Source organism: Centruroides sculpturatus, unplaced genomic scaffold (genome assembly GCF_000671375.1).
Source record: "Centruroides sculpturatus isolate CEXI.00-Female unplaced genomic scaffold, Cexi_2.0 scaffold195, whole genome shotgun sequence".
Lineage (NCBI taxonomy): Eukaryota > Metazoa > Arthropoda > Arachnida > Scorpiones > Buthidae > Centruroides > Centruroides sculpturatus.
Genome location: NW_019384511.1, coordinates 143823 through 162298, shown reverse-complemented (window position 1 = coordinate 162298; position 18476 = coordinate 143823). Strand labels below are relative to the sequence as shown.

The window sequence follows — 18476 nt, the reverse complement described above, 5'->3', positions numbered from 1 at the left end:
CACCAATAATGAATCTTGAGATTTTAAAAATCACAACTAAATTATTATTAATATTAATATAAATCATAAAATAATTTGCAAATTATTCATATTTTTGCTACAAAATAAATAAATAAATTAATTAATTAAAAAACCTTCAATTTACGTAATAATTTCCTCTCGATTATGGCGATCGGATGAAACTGCGATGAGCGCTAAACACATTTAAGTATCAAATAACTACATTAAATTATTAATTATAGAAATTAAATTTGAAATATTAATTTAATTATAAATATAAATTTGAAATAAAATTAATTTTTTCGTTATTTTTGATATTTTAAAGAAAGAAGTAGACGCAGGATTCGCATAGGATGATTCAAGATGGCAGACACTGCCGAGTTTATATTGAAGTTTTTGGAAGAAAACGGACGAGGAGACTCGTTAGATTTGGCTAAGAAATTAGGAGAAGATCATCAGAAAGTCGTCGGAGCTATCAAGAGTTTGCAGGCTCTCGGAGATGTAAGTAATGTGGCATTTTCTTAAAGCAATTAACACGTGATTTTTTCGTTGTAGCCATGTGCTAACGTGTTGTCATGGCTCGGCACATGTTTTTCTTGTAATTTACAGGTTTAGCTATATTACACGTTTAATCGATTCTTACGATGAATTGATGTTATATATAAATTACACAGCTTCCTGTTTATTATTATATATCATATCCATCCCATATTGGGCAAGATTTTACTTCTATCGGGTACATCTTCACCCTGCTAGAGTAATATCACATTTTATACTAATAAATATACCAATAGGAACTTTAGATCAAGCTATGACCCTCAATATGATATTCCTTTAAAACTTCTAAAGCTTGCTGCAGTGGTGAATGATTTAAATAAAAGGAACAGCATCCTTAAAGTGTTTAAATTGAATATTTCCCTCTACAGAAGCGATTACGAGGTAAGATTTTACCTATGTGCACTGTCATGGCGGCACTTCTGGTCGCAACTGTTCATGCTGCCGACAGACTCCTCCTGGAGGGGAGCCGCTGGCAGGCCTCTGATTGTATAATGTCACTAGTTATTGATTCATAATAGTTCTTGAACACACGAATCAATAACTAGTGATGTTATACAATCGGCTGCCTGCCAGTGGCTCTCCTCTGGGAGGAGTCCATCAGGAGCACGAACAGTTGTGACCGATGCCATGACAGTGCAATGCTAGCAAGAACTTATTTCTAAAAAAAAAAAAAAACATTTAACTTTTATTCGGGTTTAAGCTGAACTTAATCACAAACTTTATGAAATTCTCTTGTCTACACCTAATTCAGGAAAATCTGATTCTAGAATTTTTTCATAGGAAAAAAATCCTCCGAGGTCCACTTGAGAAAATCAATTGCAAAAATGTAAAATGCAAAGACATTTGAACAAAGCGTGTTAGACCAAAAGAATTGTTTGAATTTACTAACAGCACCACCTACACTGAAATTCAAAAGACTTGTTGTCGAGATTACAGAAGTATGGCCATGATGGTGCACATAGATAAAATCTTACAGATTAAAACAATGCTCATTCAGTATCAGTTGTGGAAACTGTATAAAAATGTGTGTAGTTTTTAAATTAAAGTCTCATTTTGCTGCACACCCACACAAAACTGATCTCGTGTTCAGATATCTTCAGAGTTTTCTTGTTTGCAAGGTTGCATCATCTGCAACGTCAACACAAGAACTCTCATCATTGGCTAACGAAGTGTCAGCAATGTTTCTAGGGATTGTATCGTCATTTGTAGGTGGTTCATTTTTACATGCTAAATAGAAAGGTTTAGACAGTTAATACTGTTTAAATAGCCTATAATTATTGCTTTGAATGCTGTGAAATAGTGCAGAGGTTGTTCAATCGACAATTGTGAATTTGTTAGGAAAGAGATGTGAACATTAAAAAGCTGGATCAGGAGATAAATATGTTTTTATACCAAACTGGGATAGGATACCAAAGCATCTTGGCCTGCATGAACATACTGGGAAGATCAGACAGGTGTAAAACTGTCTGCTTTTCCCAGTTTTAAATGGCTTCTTACATAAATGATAGCTCATAGCCTTACCATCTATGTAAGAAGTCATTATTGACAAGTAAGATATACAGACAGTAGCTTATCAGTAGTTAAATTGTATGAAGATTGGAGAATTGATGTATGGAGTTCCAATATAAACAGTGCAACTCACATTAACCAGTTGACCGGTGTGCATACAAGTAGGTTTTTTAACATTATCTAGTATAGTAAAATCGTGGGACTGATAAAAATTTGACGTTATATTAGAGTTGTCGTTACATCCAATGACGTTATAATCGGGTTAAACTGTATATTGTTTGTGCAAAATAAAAATAAAAAATAATTTCGGACGATACAATAGCCACATTTATTTTTTTCAAAAACAGGAAATTTTCGTTACACATCAACAGAAATTCAATCCGTGCCGACATGCAACAGAGAGAAATTTTGAAATTGGATAGGTTAATTTCATTGAAAATACATCATGGACGACCTTGTGGTTATGGCCAGCAAAGATTGAATAATCACGCGAAAAAGCAGCAATATCAAAGTGAACAAGATCCACCTTGAGCATCAAAGTGATTCCACTTAGTAGTGAGTCTCTGAGACATAGTCTTGTTCCAAATATGGTTTTGCCATTTTACTTGTTATAATTTAAATTATCCATTTTATTTTGTAGAAGAAAGTTTACAAAAAAAATCAACATGGCTTTTTGTCGTTGTAGAACTATTATTGGCATTTGCCTGGGAGATGGCAAAACAAAGGAGCTTTCTCGTCTCATATTGTCAGAGAATAAAGAGTTTATTATTTTATGTTGTATTTTATTTATATATATTATATATATAAAATAATTATACCATTGTTAATCTATTATAAGTGTGGATTGTAATTTGTTTGTCATTGCACAAGGTTGTATTCATCTAATCATTCCATACTTTTAAAAGTGCTTAGAACAAGTGGAAAATAAACTAGACAGAAAGGGTTACTACAAGCAGTTCTGATTGTTCTGGCTAGCCAGTATAAAATTTATCTAAATTAAAAACACAACACCTTAATTTGCTGAGAAAAACTTTTAATGAAAAGCAAACGTTTTCAGCCAAATCTGTTGGCCATCATCAGGCTAAGTTTTTAGAATATAAACAAAATAGAACAAAAATTTTAAATACAAAAAATAAAATAACGAACGAAATATATATATATATGTATAAAGAAAAATAAAATAAAATAAAAACTCTTATTATAAAATATGTATATGAAAAATAAGCATAGGATAATTAAACATTAAAAACGTAACATAATAATACATTATGCTTAATTCGATGAAACGCAAGATATGCTAAAAAAAACACTAAAAACAAGGCATTAAGATCTGTCCAATTGCTTGATTAAGTACTTCCAGGCGGAAGGCAACCCTTCAGCATCCCTAGAATTAATGCATGCATCATGCAATTTGCTTCTGTATATTTCAATCTTTTCGGTGCATATTTTCATTCGTTATTTTATTTTTTGTATTTAAAATTTTAGTTCTATTTTGTTTGTATTCGATAAACTTAGCCTGATGATGGCCAATAGATTTGGCTGAAAACGTTAGCTTTTCATTAAAAGTTTTTCTCAGCAAATTAAGGTGTTGTGTTTTTAATTTACATACAAGTGCTGAGTGAATGTACACAGATAAAATTTATCAAAAGTTAATCAGTCCTTGCCTGTATGAGCGATATCATCACATCCAAAACTTACCGCATATCTTTTTAACATAATACTTTTTAACATAACTTACTAAAGTAGACTTGCACTAACAAAAAGTGCACCCTGCTTATTGAGAGGCAAACACTAGGAAAATAACGATTATCATTGCAATTCACAATGTTTGCTAATGGCATATGTTGTGGATAAATATTGTCTTACAGTCTGCTTGATTAATATAAGTATCATCAATTCAGCAATTACTCTGATATATGATTATCCAATAATACTTGTTTATATATTGCAATTTATGTAATTGTTACAGCAGGGTATATAAAACTAGAAAAGTTTTTGATAGTACTAAACAAATTTGAAATTTTATCTGGAAATTTGTAAAACTGTAAACTATTTGTGAAAATGCCAAGGTTCCAGACCAGAACCTGAACTTTCTGTAGCAATGGATTGACTACTTCACAACTTCGGACATCTGCTATCTGCTTTATCTTATGCTACTGGAAGGAATTTATATAGCATCTGTGTAAGGTCAGAGTAAATCTTGTTCCTGGTCATCTAGCACTGGAGGTGGGTTGGTGACGAAGTGTGAGGATTGACACGTAAATTAAATTAATTGATTTGATTTATGTGTCAATCCTCACACTTTAAAATTCTTACAGTCAAAATGTGTTTTAAATGGGAAGCGGTATTGCAACTTAAACATTCTCATTTTAATAATTGTAATTTTGTCATCTTCGTAAGTATCATTAACAGTTTTTATATTTGACATAAGGTGATATCCGCTCAGCAACAGAATCATAAGTACTGGGAGGTGACAGAAGAAGGGCAGGAAGTGATTTCCAGAGGGAGTCACGAAGCTCTACTTTATCATACAGTACCCGAAGATGGAATATCACAGAAGGAACTTATGGTAGGTTTTTTTAAATTATGAAAGTATCCGAAAATGCTTATTTATTTATAAAATTTTTAAAGCAAAAAGTTCCAAATGCAAAAGTGGGTTTTAGTAAAGCTATGTCCGCGGGTTGGATTCGTCTCGACAAAAAAGTAGACAATGGTCCGAAGGTGTTTCGTAAAGTAAGTTTCTCATGTGTGCTGTTAAAGAAAATTAACTCTGCATTATATAGGTAAATGTCTCTTCAATCCGAACAAAATTTCGGTAGACTTTCTCACAGCTCTACATAGAGCTGTGAGAAAGTCTACTGAAATTTTGTTCGGATTGAAGAGACATTTACCTATATAATACGTAATACAGCTACCATTTAAAATTCAACAATTAACTCTGCATTCTTCTTTGTGATGACTTTTATTGTTGTGGCAATAGGTCAATGACATAGAGGATGAAGTACAACAGCTGTTAATTAAAATCAAAGAAATGAAGTTTGATGATGTTTCCGATAACCTGAAACAAGATTTAAAGAAAAGAAAACTTCTACAAGAAATGTAAGTGTTTTTTAATTTTTAGAATGGATGAATCTCTGTTTTAAATTGTTGTCACTTTACACTTAAGTTTTTCTTTTGGTAGTATAAATTTATTCAGAAAAGTTTATCATTATCCTCATTTTCTACATTTAGTCACTCTTATCTGTCACACAGTACTTGTTCACAAGCTGTAAAAAACATATACAGTAGGATGTCATTTATCCGAAAGCCGGTTATCTGAAACGTCAGTTAACCGAAAGCATTCCAGTCGGCAAGTTTAAATTTTCGCTAGTGCTGTGGTGCTGCAATCTTTAGCTATATCTTGGGCTATTCCAATATATTTTTGTTGGTGTGTGTGTGTTTTAGCTGGCAGCACTGGCACTTTCGTGTAGTGTTTTTCTGAGGACTGTGTCTCGTGCTGAATCGAACTTTTTTGATACTAGATTAACTTCTAAAGTATAATTTTTTTGTTTTTATATTTTTATTTTGTTTGTAAAAAATAAAGAAATAATTTTTAACAATACAATAGCCACGATTATTATTTTAAAAAGTTTACATTAGGGTTAACATCGACGAAAAATCAACGCAAAGCGGATAGGTTAATATATTTTTTTGTAAATAATCGGTTATCCGAACAACCTCAGTCCCCAATTGATTCGGATAAATGACGCTCTACTGTATGCAAGTACTGTGTAATGACAAACATTTTTCCATGCATAACTTATCTGTAAAGGTTTCATACAGAAAATGTAAATATTTTAATGGAAAGGATATCTTTATTCAACTTGAAACATTATGGGAATATGCTAGATTGAAAGAACAAGGTTAAAAATTTACATATTTAGCAAAGCAAATAAGAAAACTTGCATGAGGATTAGTTACTGAAATACCCTCTGTATTGTAACTTTTCTACTATTCGTAGTTCCATTTCATTTAGAATTGAATCATATGAATAATTTTTCAATTTTAGCACCATAAAAAGTTACCAAATAGACAAAGGAAGCTCATTCAGCACTTCCATCATGAAACAGGAAACGGATCTCACCTCTGAAATGATCTCCAGGTAAGTTTCTAATGCGTTAAAATTACAAGCATTACAGAAGTATGGCATTTTTATGATTTCTTTTAAAGTGGATCATGGAAAGAAAAATCCTTCAAGCCATACAACTTTGATGCCCTGGGCCTGCCACCTGACTGTGGACACCTCCACCCACTGATGAAGGTTCGCTCGGAGTTTCGCCAGATCTTCTTGGAAATGGGGTAATAAGAAATACAGTTTGAGTGAATTTTGCTTGTCCTGAAAAGATAATTTAATAATTCATTTTGAATAGTTTTGCAGAAATGCCCACCAATAATTTTGTTGAGAGCTCATTCTGGAATTTTGATGCCCTCTTTCAGCCACAGCAGCATCCTGCAAGGGACGAACATGACACATTCTTTCTATCTGGTAACTGTAGCTTTACTTTAGTTAAGTTTTTAACTGTAAAACATAAAACTTGTATGAAAAATATCTTTTATTAATTTTATAATGGCTTGGCTGGGATTTGCCACTGTTCTTTCGTGCATTCACCTTAATTGCCATTCCTAAAATTTAATAATTCCAAAACATCCTGCAAAGTTTCCTGTATGCATACTATATTGTTTTGTTAACAGAGCAATGCTATTCTGTAAACAAAACAATATTTCATGTAATTACAGAACAATGTTGTTCTGAAATGATGACATGTTGACAAAGTTTGAAGGGCTCCTTACAGGAGTTTTCTGTATTTTTTGGGCATAAAATAATGCTGTGAAACCATTATACAGTGGGTAATCGGTTAACAAACATAATCCATTCCAAGACTTTGTTCGTTAACCGATTATTGATTTACCATAGGTTTTTATGGAAATTTAATTAATTCTTTCTGGAGATCCAAAAAAATAAAAAATATATACTTTCTTACTACATTTATTTATATGTAATAATAAAAATACATACATATACAGTCTTGCATTTTTATTAGTCATGTTTTTTTTCCGTTTGTGGGGGTTAAAGAACTTGTCTAATGTCGATTGCTTTTCTCTCTTCTTCAGAATTTTTCAGAAATAATTAATAGCATTGTAATTGTAGAGATCCCCGAGCCTGTTAACCTCAACCTGGTTTGGATGCCATTGTAAGACCATTGTTCTGACATCTTCCCACTTTTGCAAAAGATGTTTAATAGCAGATATTGGCATTAATCCTCTTTTTCAAAAGAAAACATATCTTGCCGAGTTTCTTGGTGTTCTTCTGTTGTCAGTCTGTTTCAGGTTCCATTATGATCTCTTCAATGTTCTTTATTTCTATGATTTTTGTTACTCCTTTATCTGCTTGAGTCTTTTTGATTATACAGTATCTTTCTTAGATAAGATTGAACTGCGGCCTACTGTAGACCTGTTCAAGCCATACGACCAGCAACATCAGATATCTTCTGCTCACTCTCTCCCTTTGCTATTATACTCTCACCTTTCGAAAATAAAAACCACACAAAACTTAACATGTGCCTGGCTGACAGTCTCGTGAATACAATAAAAGAATTGTTTCTGTCAGAAAAATAAAAGGCTGGAATTACAAGGGAGAGTTTCAAAGTTTGAAGGAATACTATCCGATCAGTAAATACTAGGTTGAGCGTCGATGTTGACATCTCCTGCGCTCCGAAAGTTTCAAATTGTTGCCTGAAGACAAGGAAAGACCAGTTATTTTACCTTGCTTCTTCTTGTGTTTGTTATCTGAACACCTCACAGAACAAACACAAAAATGAACACTTTTGCAAAAGTGTTCGTTAACTGATCACCCACTGTAATTGTTGAAGGCTGTAGGGCCCTGGCTATCCTATCAAGACAAGAATTTGAGGTTGTAGCACCTTGCAGACCACCATCTTATTATTGTACATAGCCAACAAACATCCATTATAATGCCTATCTCTTGTGATAATCCCAAGAGATATCCACAATGTCAAGCCACCAAAAATCATCAGATTGGAAAATTGCCAGTATGACATATGATTGCAGGTTAAAACTTGACACCCAAACCAAACACATTAAGAGGGTCACATGATACAAACTCTCACCAAATGAGTTCATACTACAAGATACACTCAATGTATTCATATTGTTATTCATGTAACTTGATACTAAGTATCCCACAGATGGTTTCCTCCACTAATTGGGCTGCAGTTTGAAAAAATTATATACCTATAAATTCCCATTGTTGTTCCTTAATCCTGAGAACAGAGTTATATAGATAAAAGATATGAAAGCCTTAGGGGCAAGAAGCCCCAATTAACTGTATATGAACTTCCAATGTTAACTGGATGTCATGTTATTTCAATTCAAAAATTTTTTTCCCAAAAAGTGTTAGATAGATGATCAGCAAGAATGTATTTTTAAAGGAAAAGTATGTTTTACAGAGGCAAGCCACTACTAATTTGACATGGAGAGCATATATTTTAAATTAAATAAACAAAAAACATGAGTAAAAATTGCGGCCTGGCATTGTGATGATATCACAATAAATAATTGCTCATTGTAGATTAATAAAGTCTTGTTAATGCAGGTTTCTAGAAAGGATGGCATTCATTAATCTATATATATAAAAATGAATGTATGTCTGTGGGTCTGTCTGTTCTTCATGCATTACCACACCGTTTATCCGATTGCCATGAAACTTTGGGAAGTTGTTTAATATACTCCGGCAAAGGTTTGTGGCATAGTACGATTGCCATGAAACTTTGGAAAGTTTTTTTAATTTTTTAATACACTCCCGCAAAGTATATTTATCCTACGATAGATGGCGCGCGTTTACACGAGCATTCGCGCACAGTGTGTTCNTAATGTTTATGCATCTATGAAAGTGGTTAGTGCTCTACCAAAAATTTGTTTTTAATAGTTTAAGAAGCACAACCCCAAACAGGGATTTGGGCTAGAAAGAGTGGCTGTAATATATTTCTAGTTAATGAAGAACTTGTTGTGTAAGATAAACGTGATTTTACTTGAACTTTGTACACTGCACAAAAGTGATCGTGACCAGTTTCTATAATGAAACGTAAATATCTTGCTTCGTTTCTCTCATTTCCAAATGTCACTTTCTGTAGACTGCCATCGGTGGCCTGTAAATCTGAAAAATGTATATAATTAAAATCAAAAGATTATTCATTTCAACTTAGATAGAGAAAATGCAGTGAGGTAGATCGTGCCAAAGATAGGTATCTTTGGCACAATCTATGCCTTTCTAATGTAGTAAGACTATATGTATAATATCAATAGTTGCATTATCAGCAAGTACAGAGAACACTTATCAGTGTGGATTAGGTATAACAGCACTTGTCTAAAATACCTGTTTCAATCCTCATGAATTAACAAATTAGCTCTGCAATTATTTATTCTGGGATCGACATTAATGGTAGGATGTGTTAATTTAAGATTAAATTTTATCTGTAGCAGTGTTTTCGACCCTGTTCATCTAAGATAAGAAGCATGTACAGGATATCCACTTAAATATCTGTCTAGAGAGATCTTCCCAGTATTGCATAGATGCATGTTTATTCTGGTGCTAAAATAAACAAAGAAACTTGTTACTCCTATAGGAATTGCACTTGTACAAATACCAATTCTACAGCCATTTAATGCAGTAAAAATTTCATTTAAGACAATTGAAAATGTCTGAATATCTTCCGAAGAAAATTGTTTAAATACCAACTTCACGAAAAGAGATACAAAAAGTGAGCTTTATTTTGTTATAAAACATGTTCAAAACGACAGCCTTCAGTGACAATACAAAGATGTAGACCAATAATTCCCAAACTTTTTCAAGCCACTGTCCCCTTAGTTTCATAAACTTATATCCAATGCCCCAATTTAATATCTAATTTTATATCTAATGCCCCAATTTGTTTTCCCTTGTATGAGAAAAACTTGGAAATATTCTTAGAAAAGCTTTTATACAGACCTCACAATTTGTATCTCTAATGTGCATTGTGCTTAATGGTTTAAAGATGAAGAGAACGCAAGATGTTATGGAGCATTACAGGGAAGTGGAATGATAGTTAAAAGATATAAAAATAGTGTTATATAACATGGAAAGGAATCTGCAGGAATCAATATATGGGATTAAAGATCCTTATAATTATTGAACTGCAATGAAAACAAATATAATCTGAATTAAATTCTTTGTTTCAGTGTAGATTATAAGTTAGCAGCATGATTGCACCACATGCCTGCTAATTAAGTTAATTTAATTCAATTGTATTTGAATAGATCTAGTCTTTAATTAACTTAACATGTATAATGTGAAGTACTTCACCAAATTATTATAATAGAAATTCTCAATCTCAAACATCCTTTGTTTGTAGTAGTCATTAGAAATTATGAGATGGATTTTGGATATTTTGTGTCATTACTACCATTATAGAAATAATGCTAGAGTGAATTAGGTACAGTACATTTGCAGTATTCAACAATATTTGATTATTAATTCTTTGTACATGAACAATATTATGCTTGAATTTTCCTATGAAAGTATTTTAATCACCTGTCTTGGATGTTGTCATGCTTATAATATTGCATCATGAAATTTTTTTAGCTACATAATGTTAAGATATGTGGACAGTCAAAAAGTTCTGAAAATTCTGGTATAGTATTGTAATGGTAGGACATATGGAAATGCTTACAATAATCACATTCACAGTAGGACCCTTCAGCACACAGTTGCCTTGTCAATCTTGCCATTGTTGGAAGTTCCACTGGAAAGCTTCTTTTGGAATGTTCAGTTCAGCAGTATTTGTCAGTAAATTGGGATAAAGCTCCTATGATATCACATTTTAACACAACACTTCACTGTCGTGTTAAAATGTGATATCATAGGAGCTTTATCCCAAGGTTTGAATGAAACATCAATAAATGAAGTGCAAATAAAATCTTCTATGAAGTGTATTACTATACCAGTGACCAAAATTAAAACAACAAACACAAAACCTATGTAAAACAACATCATGAAACATAAGTAACTGAAACTTGCGCCATATGTAAATTGGTAAAGTGTCACATAAATGAGGCACAATAGTGGTATATCCATGCGACAGAATGTAATATACTGTGTGTGTATATATATATATATATCTGTAAACAATCATCTATTAGGACCACTAATTGTGAGGTATTCCTGATATGTCAGTAGCTTATTGGGCATACCTTGGAGCAAGCATTCAGATGATTCATTGTGTTTGCCATATACTTTTGTGTGCAATGCTTAACTTTGAACACAAGGGTAGTAAGTTCTGCTTGCCATAACCATTCCAGGAATTGTCTAATGTTTTTAGAAATTAGTATTTTAAATTAGCAGGAAATAGTACTTTGTGCATTTCTATTCTTGTCTACACAAATCTTTTAATATATGTTGATATTATTGTTTTGAAGCATTTTTAAATTGTTCTTTTATATATATATATATATATATATAAACAAAGGGGTTGTCCACAAATTACATAATGCATATATTGGTTGGGTTGGGATGCAATGATAGTATCTCCACTATTGGGTAATAAAATGATTCATTTCTGTCTCCAGAGTTGCATGGTGCACAAACTTGGAGTTGCCAAATTGAAAGAAATTTATTTGACAATAAAAAATATAAGCGCTTTTCTTCAACAAGTTTCAGGTACCAATAAAATAGTGAAATGAAATTATATTATTTATAAANTAGTGTGAAATGGGATACTGAAAGTAAACTATGTTTAAAATTCTAGTATATAAATAATATATAATGTCTAGAGGAACAATTTATGAATTATTAAGTTTAAGTAAAAACTAATTAAATTATACTGGATAAATTAAGCATAAGGGTGAGATTGATGTCTGTTAGTATTGAATGCAGAGGGACAGGCGGCCTAAATGGTCTGAAGGGAAGAATGTGATGAGCAGTGAAGGAGGCAAGGGCTGCAGATCAGAGGAACAACAACAGTATAGGGTATGCCTATGCTACTTATTTGGTGAAAGAAAATTATTTGTTATATTTAAACATTTATTATCTAAGCATACTTCCAGGCAAAGGCAAGGCGAGATGAGATGAGATAGAATGTGTGGTGAAGCAAAAACCTTGACAATAATGTTGTAGTGGGATATGGGTATTAGGGTGGAGGAGTGATTATTTGGAGGAACAAAAAGTTTGGTGTACTTTGATATATTTGTGGAGATAGAGCTTACCACCAGGCAGTGGTAAGAGGACCTGACAGATTAACTGCATACTGAAAAGAAAATGTTTGAAGTTAATATTGGTGTGAGCCAATAACCTAGCTCACGGCAATGCCAACCCCAAACAGAGAAGGCAAAGAAAAGGAGAAGAAGACAGACTGTAGTGTAAACCATTTAATAGAGTGCTTGTTGTGGAAGATTAGCACAATGTTAATGTTTATGCATCTATGAAAGTGGTTAGTGCTCTACCAAAAATTTGTTTTTAATAGTTTAAGAAGCACAACCCCAAACAGGGATTTGGGCTAGAAAGAGTGGCTGTAATATATTTCTAGTTAATGAAGAACTTGTTGTGTAAGATAAACGTGATTTTAATGTTTGTGTGTCTTTAAATGATTAATACAATACCGAAAAACTAATTTTTTAGAGGCTTGAGAAGCCCAAACGCTGAACAAAGAAAAGGGGAAATGCTATTGGCAAGTACCAAATCCAACAGAGGTCACTGTTTTTCAGCCAAGATGGCTGCCGAAACAGGTAAGGAACCAACCATGTGTTTGTTAAGTGCTTGAGCCGATTCAGTTTCCATCGGTGACGACTACTGCGAGGACCAAATGGAGAACAAATCATTGGATTTATGTCAAATTCTAGACTATATCGGCAGCAGGAAACATTGTCTCGTAGAAAGTGAAGCGATTTTGGATGCTGGACACGTTGTATTTTGTGAATTAAACTCTAACAAGAACACTGAAGTTCATGTTGCAATCTCAGTTATTGTCATTTTAATACATCTCAATTACAGGGAGAATGCAATTGCAAAGCAGGGCTGTCTGGTTTTTGTAAACATGTGATAGCATGTTTATTACACGTTAACAGGTGACAAGTGTTTAAATATTTTAAGCAGTATACACCATGTTCCAATATAAAAACAGTTTTATTTATCATAATAGTTAAAATTAGTGCCAATCTGAAGGCTGCCCTGCTGAGTCATTCTGCACTTATACAACATATGCCAGTCAAAAGTTTGTAGCCCACATTATGTTTTTTGTGTGTGAGTGTGTGTCTCACATATCATTATTTACTTATTATTGCTTTAATTGTTTAATAAATGTTAGATTTTGACTGGTGACAACATAGCAACCCTACTTGTACACCATAAACTTGCATTATTAAAAGATTACAGATATATGTATACACACACACAAAAAACATAATGTGTGCTACAAACTTTTGACTGGCCTATGTTGTATAAGTGCAGAATGACTCAGCAGGGCAACCTTCAGATTGGCACTAATTTTAACTATTATGATAAATAAAACTATGTTTTTATATTGGAACATGGTGTATACTGTTTAAAATATTTAAACACTTGTCACCTGTTAACGTATAATAAACATGCTATCACATGTTTACAAAAACCAGACAGCCCTGCTTTGCAATTGCATTCTCCCTGTAATTGAGATGTATTAAAATGACAATAACTGAGATTGCAACATGAAATTCAGTGTTCTTGTTAGAGTTTAATCCACAAAATACGAAGTGTCCAGCATCCAAAATGGCTTCACCTTCTACAAGACAACATTTCCTGTTGCTGATATAGTCTAGAATTTGACATAAATTCAATGATTTGTTCTCCATTTGGTCCTCACAGTAGTTGTCACTGATGGAAACTGAATCAGTTCAGGCACTGAACAAACACATGGTCAGTTCCTTACCTGTTTCGGCAGCAATCTTGGTTGAAAAACAGTGACCTCTGTCGGATTTCGCGCTTGCCAATTGTGCTAGAACCAAACTTGCTGCAGTTTTTGCAAACTTTTGAGAAATAAGTGCTATTTACATATGTAATACAATACTAATCATAAGAGATCAAACTAACCTATTTCAGCATAAGGTTTGAACTCCATGGGCTCAGATTCCGATGACTTCTCTGTCGTCAGCCTCTTTACTGAAATAAATATTAAAAAAATCTATAAATATTTCTTTTTACCAGTTAGAATTACTATATTAAAGTAAAACTTACCATTATAACTGTAGAAAGTTATATTTTCAACTGTTGTAATGTTAGGTAGAGCCAGAACAAAGCTTTGTGGATATAGGCCAGTTGTACTCCAGAAAGTATTGAGCTTCCTAAATTATATTTCATATTAATACCATGCATAATATTTTCTATATAGTCACAAAAAATTCCTATGAAATTTTATTAGTAAATTACGGCCAAGTTTTAGAAATGTAACATTTCAGAAGATAACACCTTAATATTGCTTTTGAACTTTTCTGTCTATATGGCATGAGGGTCATAGTCCTAATTCATTAATAAATACCATAAGTCAACATTCAGTATTCTTTGTGTACATTATTAATAAATCACTACTATTAATGTTTTATGACTCTGAATACAATAAAGAGAGTAACATTTATTATATTTGAATTTACTTGTTCATCCAGAAATGAGTGCTTTTAGTGGATGAATATAATTACCTATATCTATGTACAGAGAAAACCATTAAGCAAATAAACCACTGAAGTACACAGATGCATGATACAATATTAACTCTGAAAAATACATTTCCATATTGGAGAAGAAGATTCTTTCAATATTCTTTGTTGGGCCTTCACAGATGATGGAGCTCCTTGTTTCCTGCCAAAAAGATCCAGAATTGACCGGCAACCCAAGGCATCTGCAAGCTTACATGAATCTCATCAAACACATCTGGAATGTACTGGGTTGTGCAGTACAATGATGTTCAAGAAAACTCACTCCCATGGAGAACTTTTAGATTGTTTGTATGCTGATTGAGTCAACATAACAGAACTCGTTATTTCCGTGTCTTCCCAGATTAAGGCTTTGTAATTTTAATATGCATATAATGTATTTGTATCTTGTGGATTTTGTGAAATAAAAGACAGTGTCTGAAAATAAGGGTGTCTATTTACTTATGGATTGCCTGTACTTGTTCTGTGTTCACAGTGTAGATGGAATTATTGATATATTCAGAAGTAAATAAGACAATTTAAAATGAGTCATTGATATCAAATAGTATCATTTTTGATATAATCTTGTTAGTAAAAATACAAACCTATTCATTTACATGCCTTGCAAACAAGAAACTTTATTATTTATTGCTGTTTTCTATTTAATCTTTTTCTATAGAAAAGTATAAAGGTTTGATATGCATGCTTGAAACAGTAGTTCAACATAGAACAAGTTTGGAGAATCAAGTGGATAGACAATGTTTAGTATCTCTCAGCTTTGTGAGCCTATGAAATGACATAGACTCAAGTATTCTTAAAACACAATATTGCCAGCAGTCCCATTCTTTTAATCCTGAACTTTACATGTAATTTCCTTTATGTGACAGCCAATTTTTAGAAATAAGCTTCTGCAGTAATATTCACACCCAATGAAGGAAACTAATGGATAATACTAGGTCTAAAGCTAGTAATTTCTTTATTAAATGTTCTGTTAGTACTAAATATCTCATAGTTAATGCATTATATAGATTATTGAAAAAGATATTTTTTACCATAATTTGGTTGAGAAATTTATTGCTTTTATTATGCAAAAGTAACTTGGAGCTTCTTCCAAAACAGCAATTTTTCCAGTTTGCAGCAGAAACTTTGATCTACTCTTGTAAGAGAATGGATACTTATGAGTTTTCACCATTTTGGATTTGAGTATTGTTCTGTATTAACTCAAGACTGATGTATAAAAACAAAATTTATCACAAACTATGTGCTAATTCATAAATTTATTCAATTTGGTTTTGTAAATACATCATTTAAATTAAATCATTTTATATAAATTTAGGAAAAACTTGTCTAATAACTCATCACTTAAACAATATATAAACTGGCAAATAATCAAACAGGAAGAAAAGTTTAGCATTCCTTTATGGGCCAGTTAATTAATAATAAGAATGATTACTAATTCCCTATGGATGAGATGATATTGTTTGATGGAGTGATATCATATATAGGAGTCCTATCAATATTTAAATTGAAAATGAATGACCTCCACTCTGGCATCACTAAAAGATTAATTATAGTATTGGAGCCTCTAAATAATTAGTGTTATTTTCATTAATATTGTCTTTATCATTAGTTTGATATGAATTTTAGGTGGTCTGTTATCATCTGGGTCCCTCTGTGAATATAAATATTTAGTCTATTGTGCAAGGATATAAATTAAAAGGATTTTCTGCTCTGTACTACAATAAAAAATACTAAAGTATAGGTTGTAAATCTAAAAAGTAGCCTGATGATTCACATAGTGGTGAGGAAATTTCTTACAATGTCTTCACCATACGAAGCCTCCTGTTTTGGGAACAACTTCCTTAGGAAGGGTATATTCATGAATAAATTTCCTGGAGACTAACCTGTCAGTTCATCACCTATGCATTTTTCATGTATCATCATCCTAGTCCATTGTTTTAACAGTTGTAACTGCTAGAAATTGCTTTAACGAATTCTAAATCAACACAGGAATGCAAAGAAAAAGAAAAATTTGTACAGAGAATGGAAAGGCTTATATAGATAACTGCTAACTAGAATACAGTACCTACTCTACATGTTATCAAACTGTGTGATTGCACTGCATGCCAAGAGAAAATGGGTGCAAAACTTACACTATTTATACATTGATTATCAAGCTTAGCACACCAAAAACTTCTAGCACGGAGTAAAGATAAAACAAGAGCCAATAATGAATTTCGTAGCCATTTTGTTTGTCACTTGTTAAATCATTAACACTTAAATACATGGGAGTCAAAAACTTCCCAGAATTGTAGTAACTGTTTCTTATAGCACAGTAATGGTAGGACATACAGAAACACTTACTTTCAAAGTAGGATCCTTTGGTGCACACACTCACCCATTGACTCTGCCATTTGTCGGAAGCACCATTTGAAGGCTTCTTTTGGACTATTTGGAAGTTCAGCTATCATACTCGATCTGATGCCTTCCACAATTGCAAAATGTGTCCTTGAGGCCCATTTTTACCGTACAGAACAGCCAAAATTCCCCCACATAGAGATGGAGCAAGTACAGCTAAAGGAAGTCACTCATTGGCAAGGAGCTGCCACACAAGTGACCCAATGCATTATCACTATGTAGAAATCACCCTCATTGCCACTTGTGCCTCACTTGTGTAGAAATTGCCTCATTGCCACATGCATCTCACAATCAAGCAACAGCCAGTAACGCCATCCAGGTGGTACTAACTCACATTTCATATCACCCAGAACTCCCGAACATTTCAAAAGAAGCCTTCCAATGGTGCTTCCGACAACAGCAAGTGTGTGCATGCCAAAGGGTCCCACCTTGACGGAGATTATGTACATTTCCGTACGTCGTATTTGGGACATTCCAATTTTCAACGCGAGTGTTGAGTGTTGAAGTCAACAATTTGACGTCATCAATGACGTTCCAACTCGAGTACGAAGTGCTTAGTTCCCATAATTCTATTCTCAGCAAGATGGATTCCATTCAAATATCTTACCAATTACCCACAATTCATTGAAAAGTAGCAGTCAACACATCTGTTGAGTGCTGAGTGTGTTGAGTCAGCGCTGACAACAGCGTGTTTGTTTAATTTCCTCTTCTGAACAACTTCCCACCTCCACCAAGTTATGTCAACATTATTTTATATAACAGACTATTATTTCTTTTCAAATTATATCCTTTTATCGATCACTATTGAATTAATGAGTCACGCCAACTTCTTTATCTTTGACTTACCCGTCTATCATGTTATTTGCGGGGAAATTCTCGTGTTGTGAGCTCACCATAACGATTTGAGCGCCATTAGCGGACAAGGCGATGTCTTGCATTCTGACGACAACCAACTCTTGAGAAAACGGCCCGGCCCAACCCACCAAACCTTCCTTCTCTTCGTCTCTAGTTACCATGGCAACGATGAAAAACAAGGCTTCCAACGATCATACGCGCATCGTATTTACTGACCGATTATAGATTAAACGAGTGCGTAAATTGACGTGTCGCTTGCAATCTGTCCTCCTCCGTACTGTTTTACCAACTACGCATTATGAAGTGCGGTGTAACGTGAGTTTTATACGTGCGCGTAGATTTTTAAAGTTAATGTTTACATCGATTTTGCCATGGTTATTTCAATG

The 18476-nt window shown here is 33.2% G+C and overlaps 2 protein-coding genes across 2 annotated transcripts; one reads left to right on the top strand and one right to left on the bottom strand.

The window, feature by feature from the left end:
• Window positions 1-132: 132 nt before the first annotated feature.
• Window positions 133-6962, top strand: LOC111622405 (phenylalanine--tRNA ligase alpha subunit-like). Its single transcript, XM_023364781.1, has 8 exons — window positions 133-208; window positions 326-501; window positions 4499-4636; window positions 4699-4800; window positions 5048-5166; window positions 6116-6208; window positions 6277-6405; window positions 6477-6962. The coding sequence occupies exons 2-8, from the start codon at window positions 364-366 to the stop codon at window positions 6664-6666; spliced, it is 909 nt and encodes a 302-aa protein (XP_023220549.1). The 5' UTR covers window positions 133-208; window positions 326-363; the 3' UTR covers window positions 6667-6962.
• Window positions 6963-9053: 2091 nt separating this feature from the next.
• Window positions 9054-18472, bottom strand: LOC111622432 (intraflagellar transport protein 25 homolog). Its single transcript, XM_023364808.1, has 4 exons — window positions 18082-18472; window positions 14366-14472; window positions 14222-14290; window positions 9054-9280 (listed from the first exon to the last, which is right to left on the bottom strand). Exons 1-4 carry the CDS (start codon window positions 18249-18251, stop codon window positions 9054-9056), a joined length of 573 nt encoding a protein of 190 aa, XP_023220576.1. The 5' UTR covers window positions 18252-18472.
• Window positions 18473-18476: the final 4 nt, after the last annotated feature.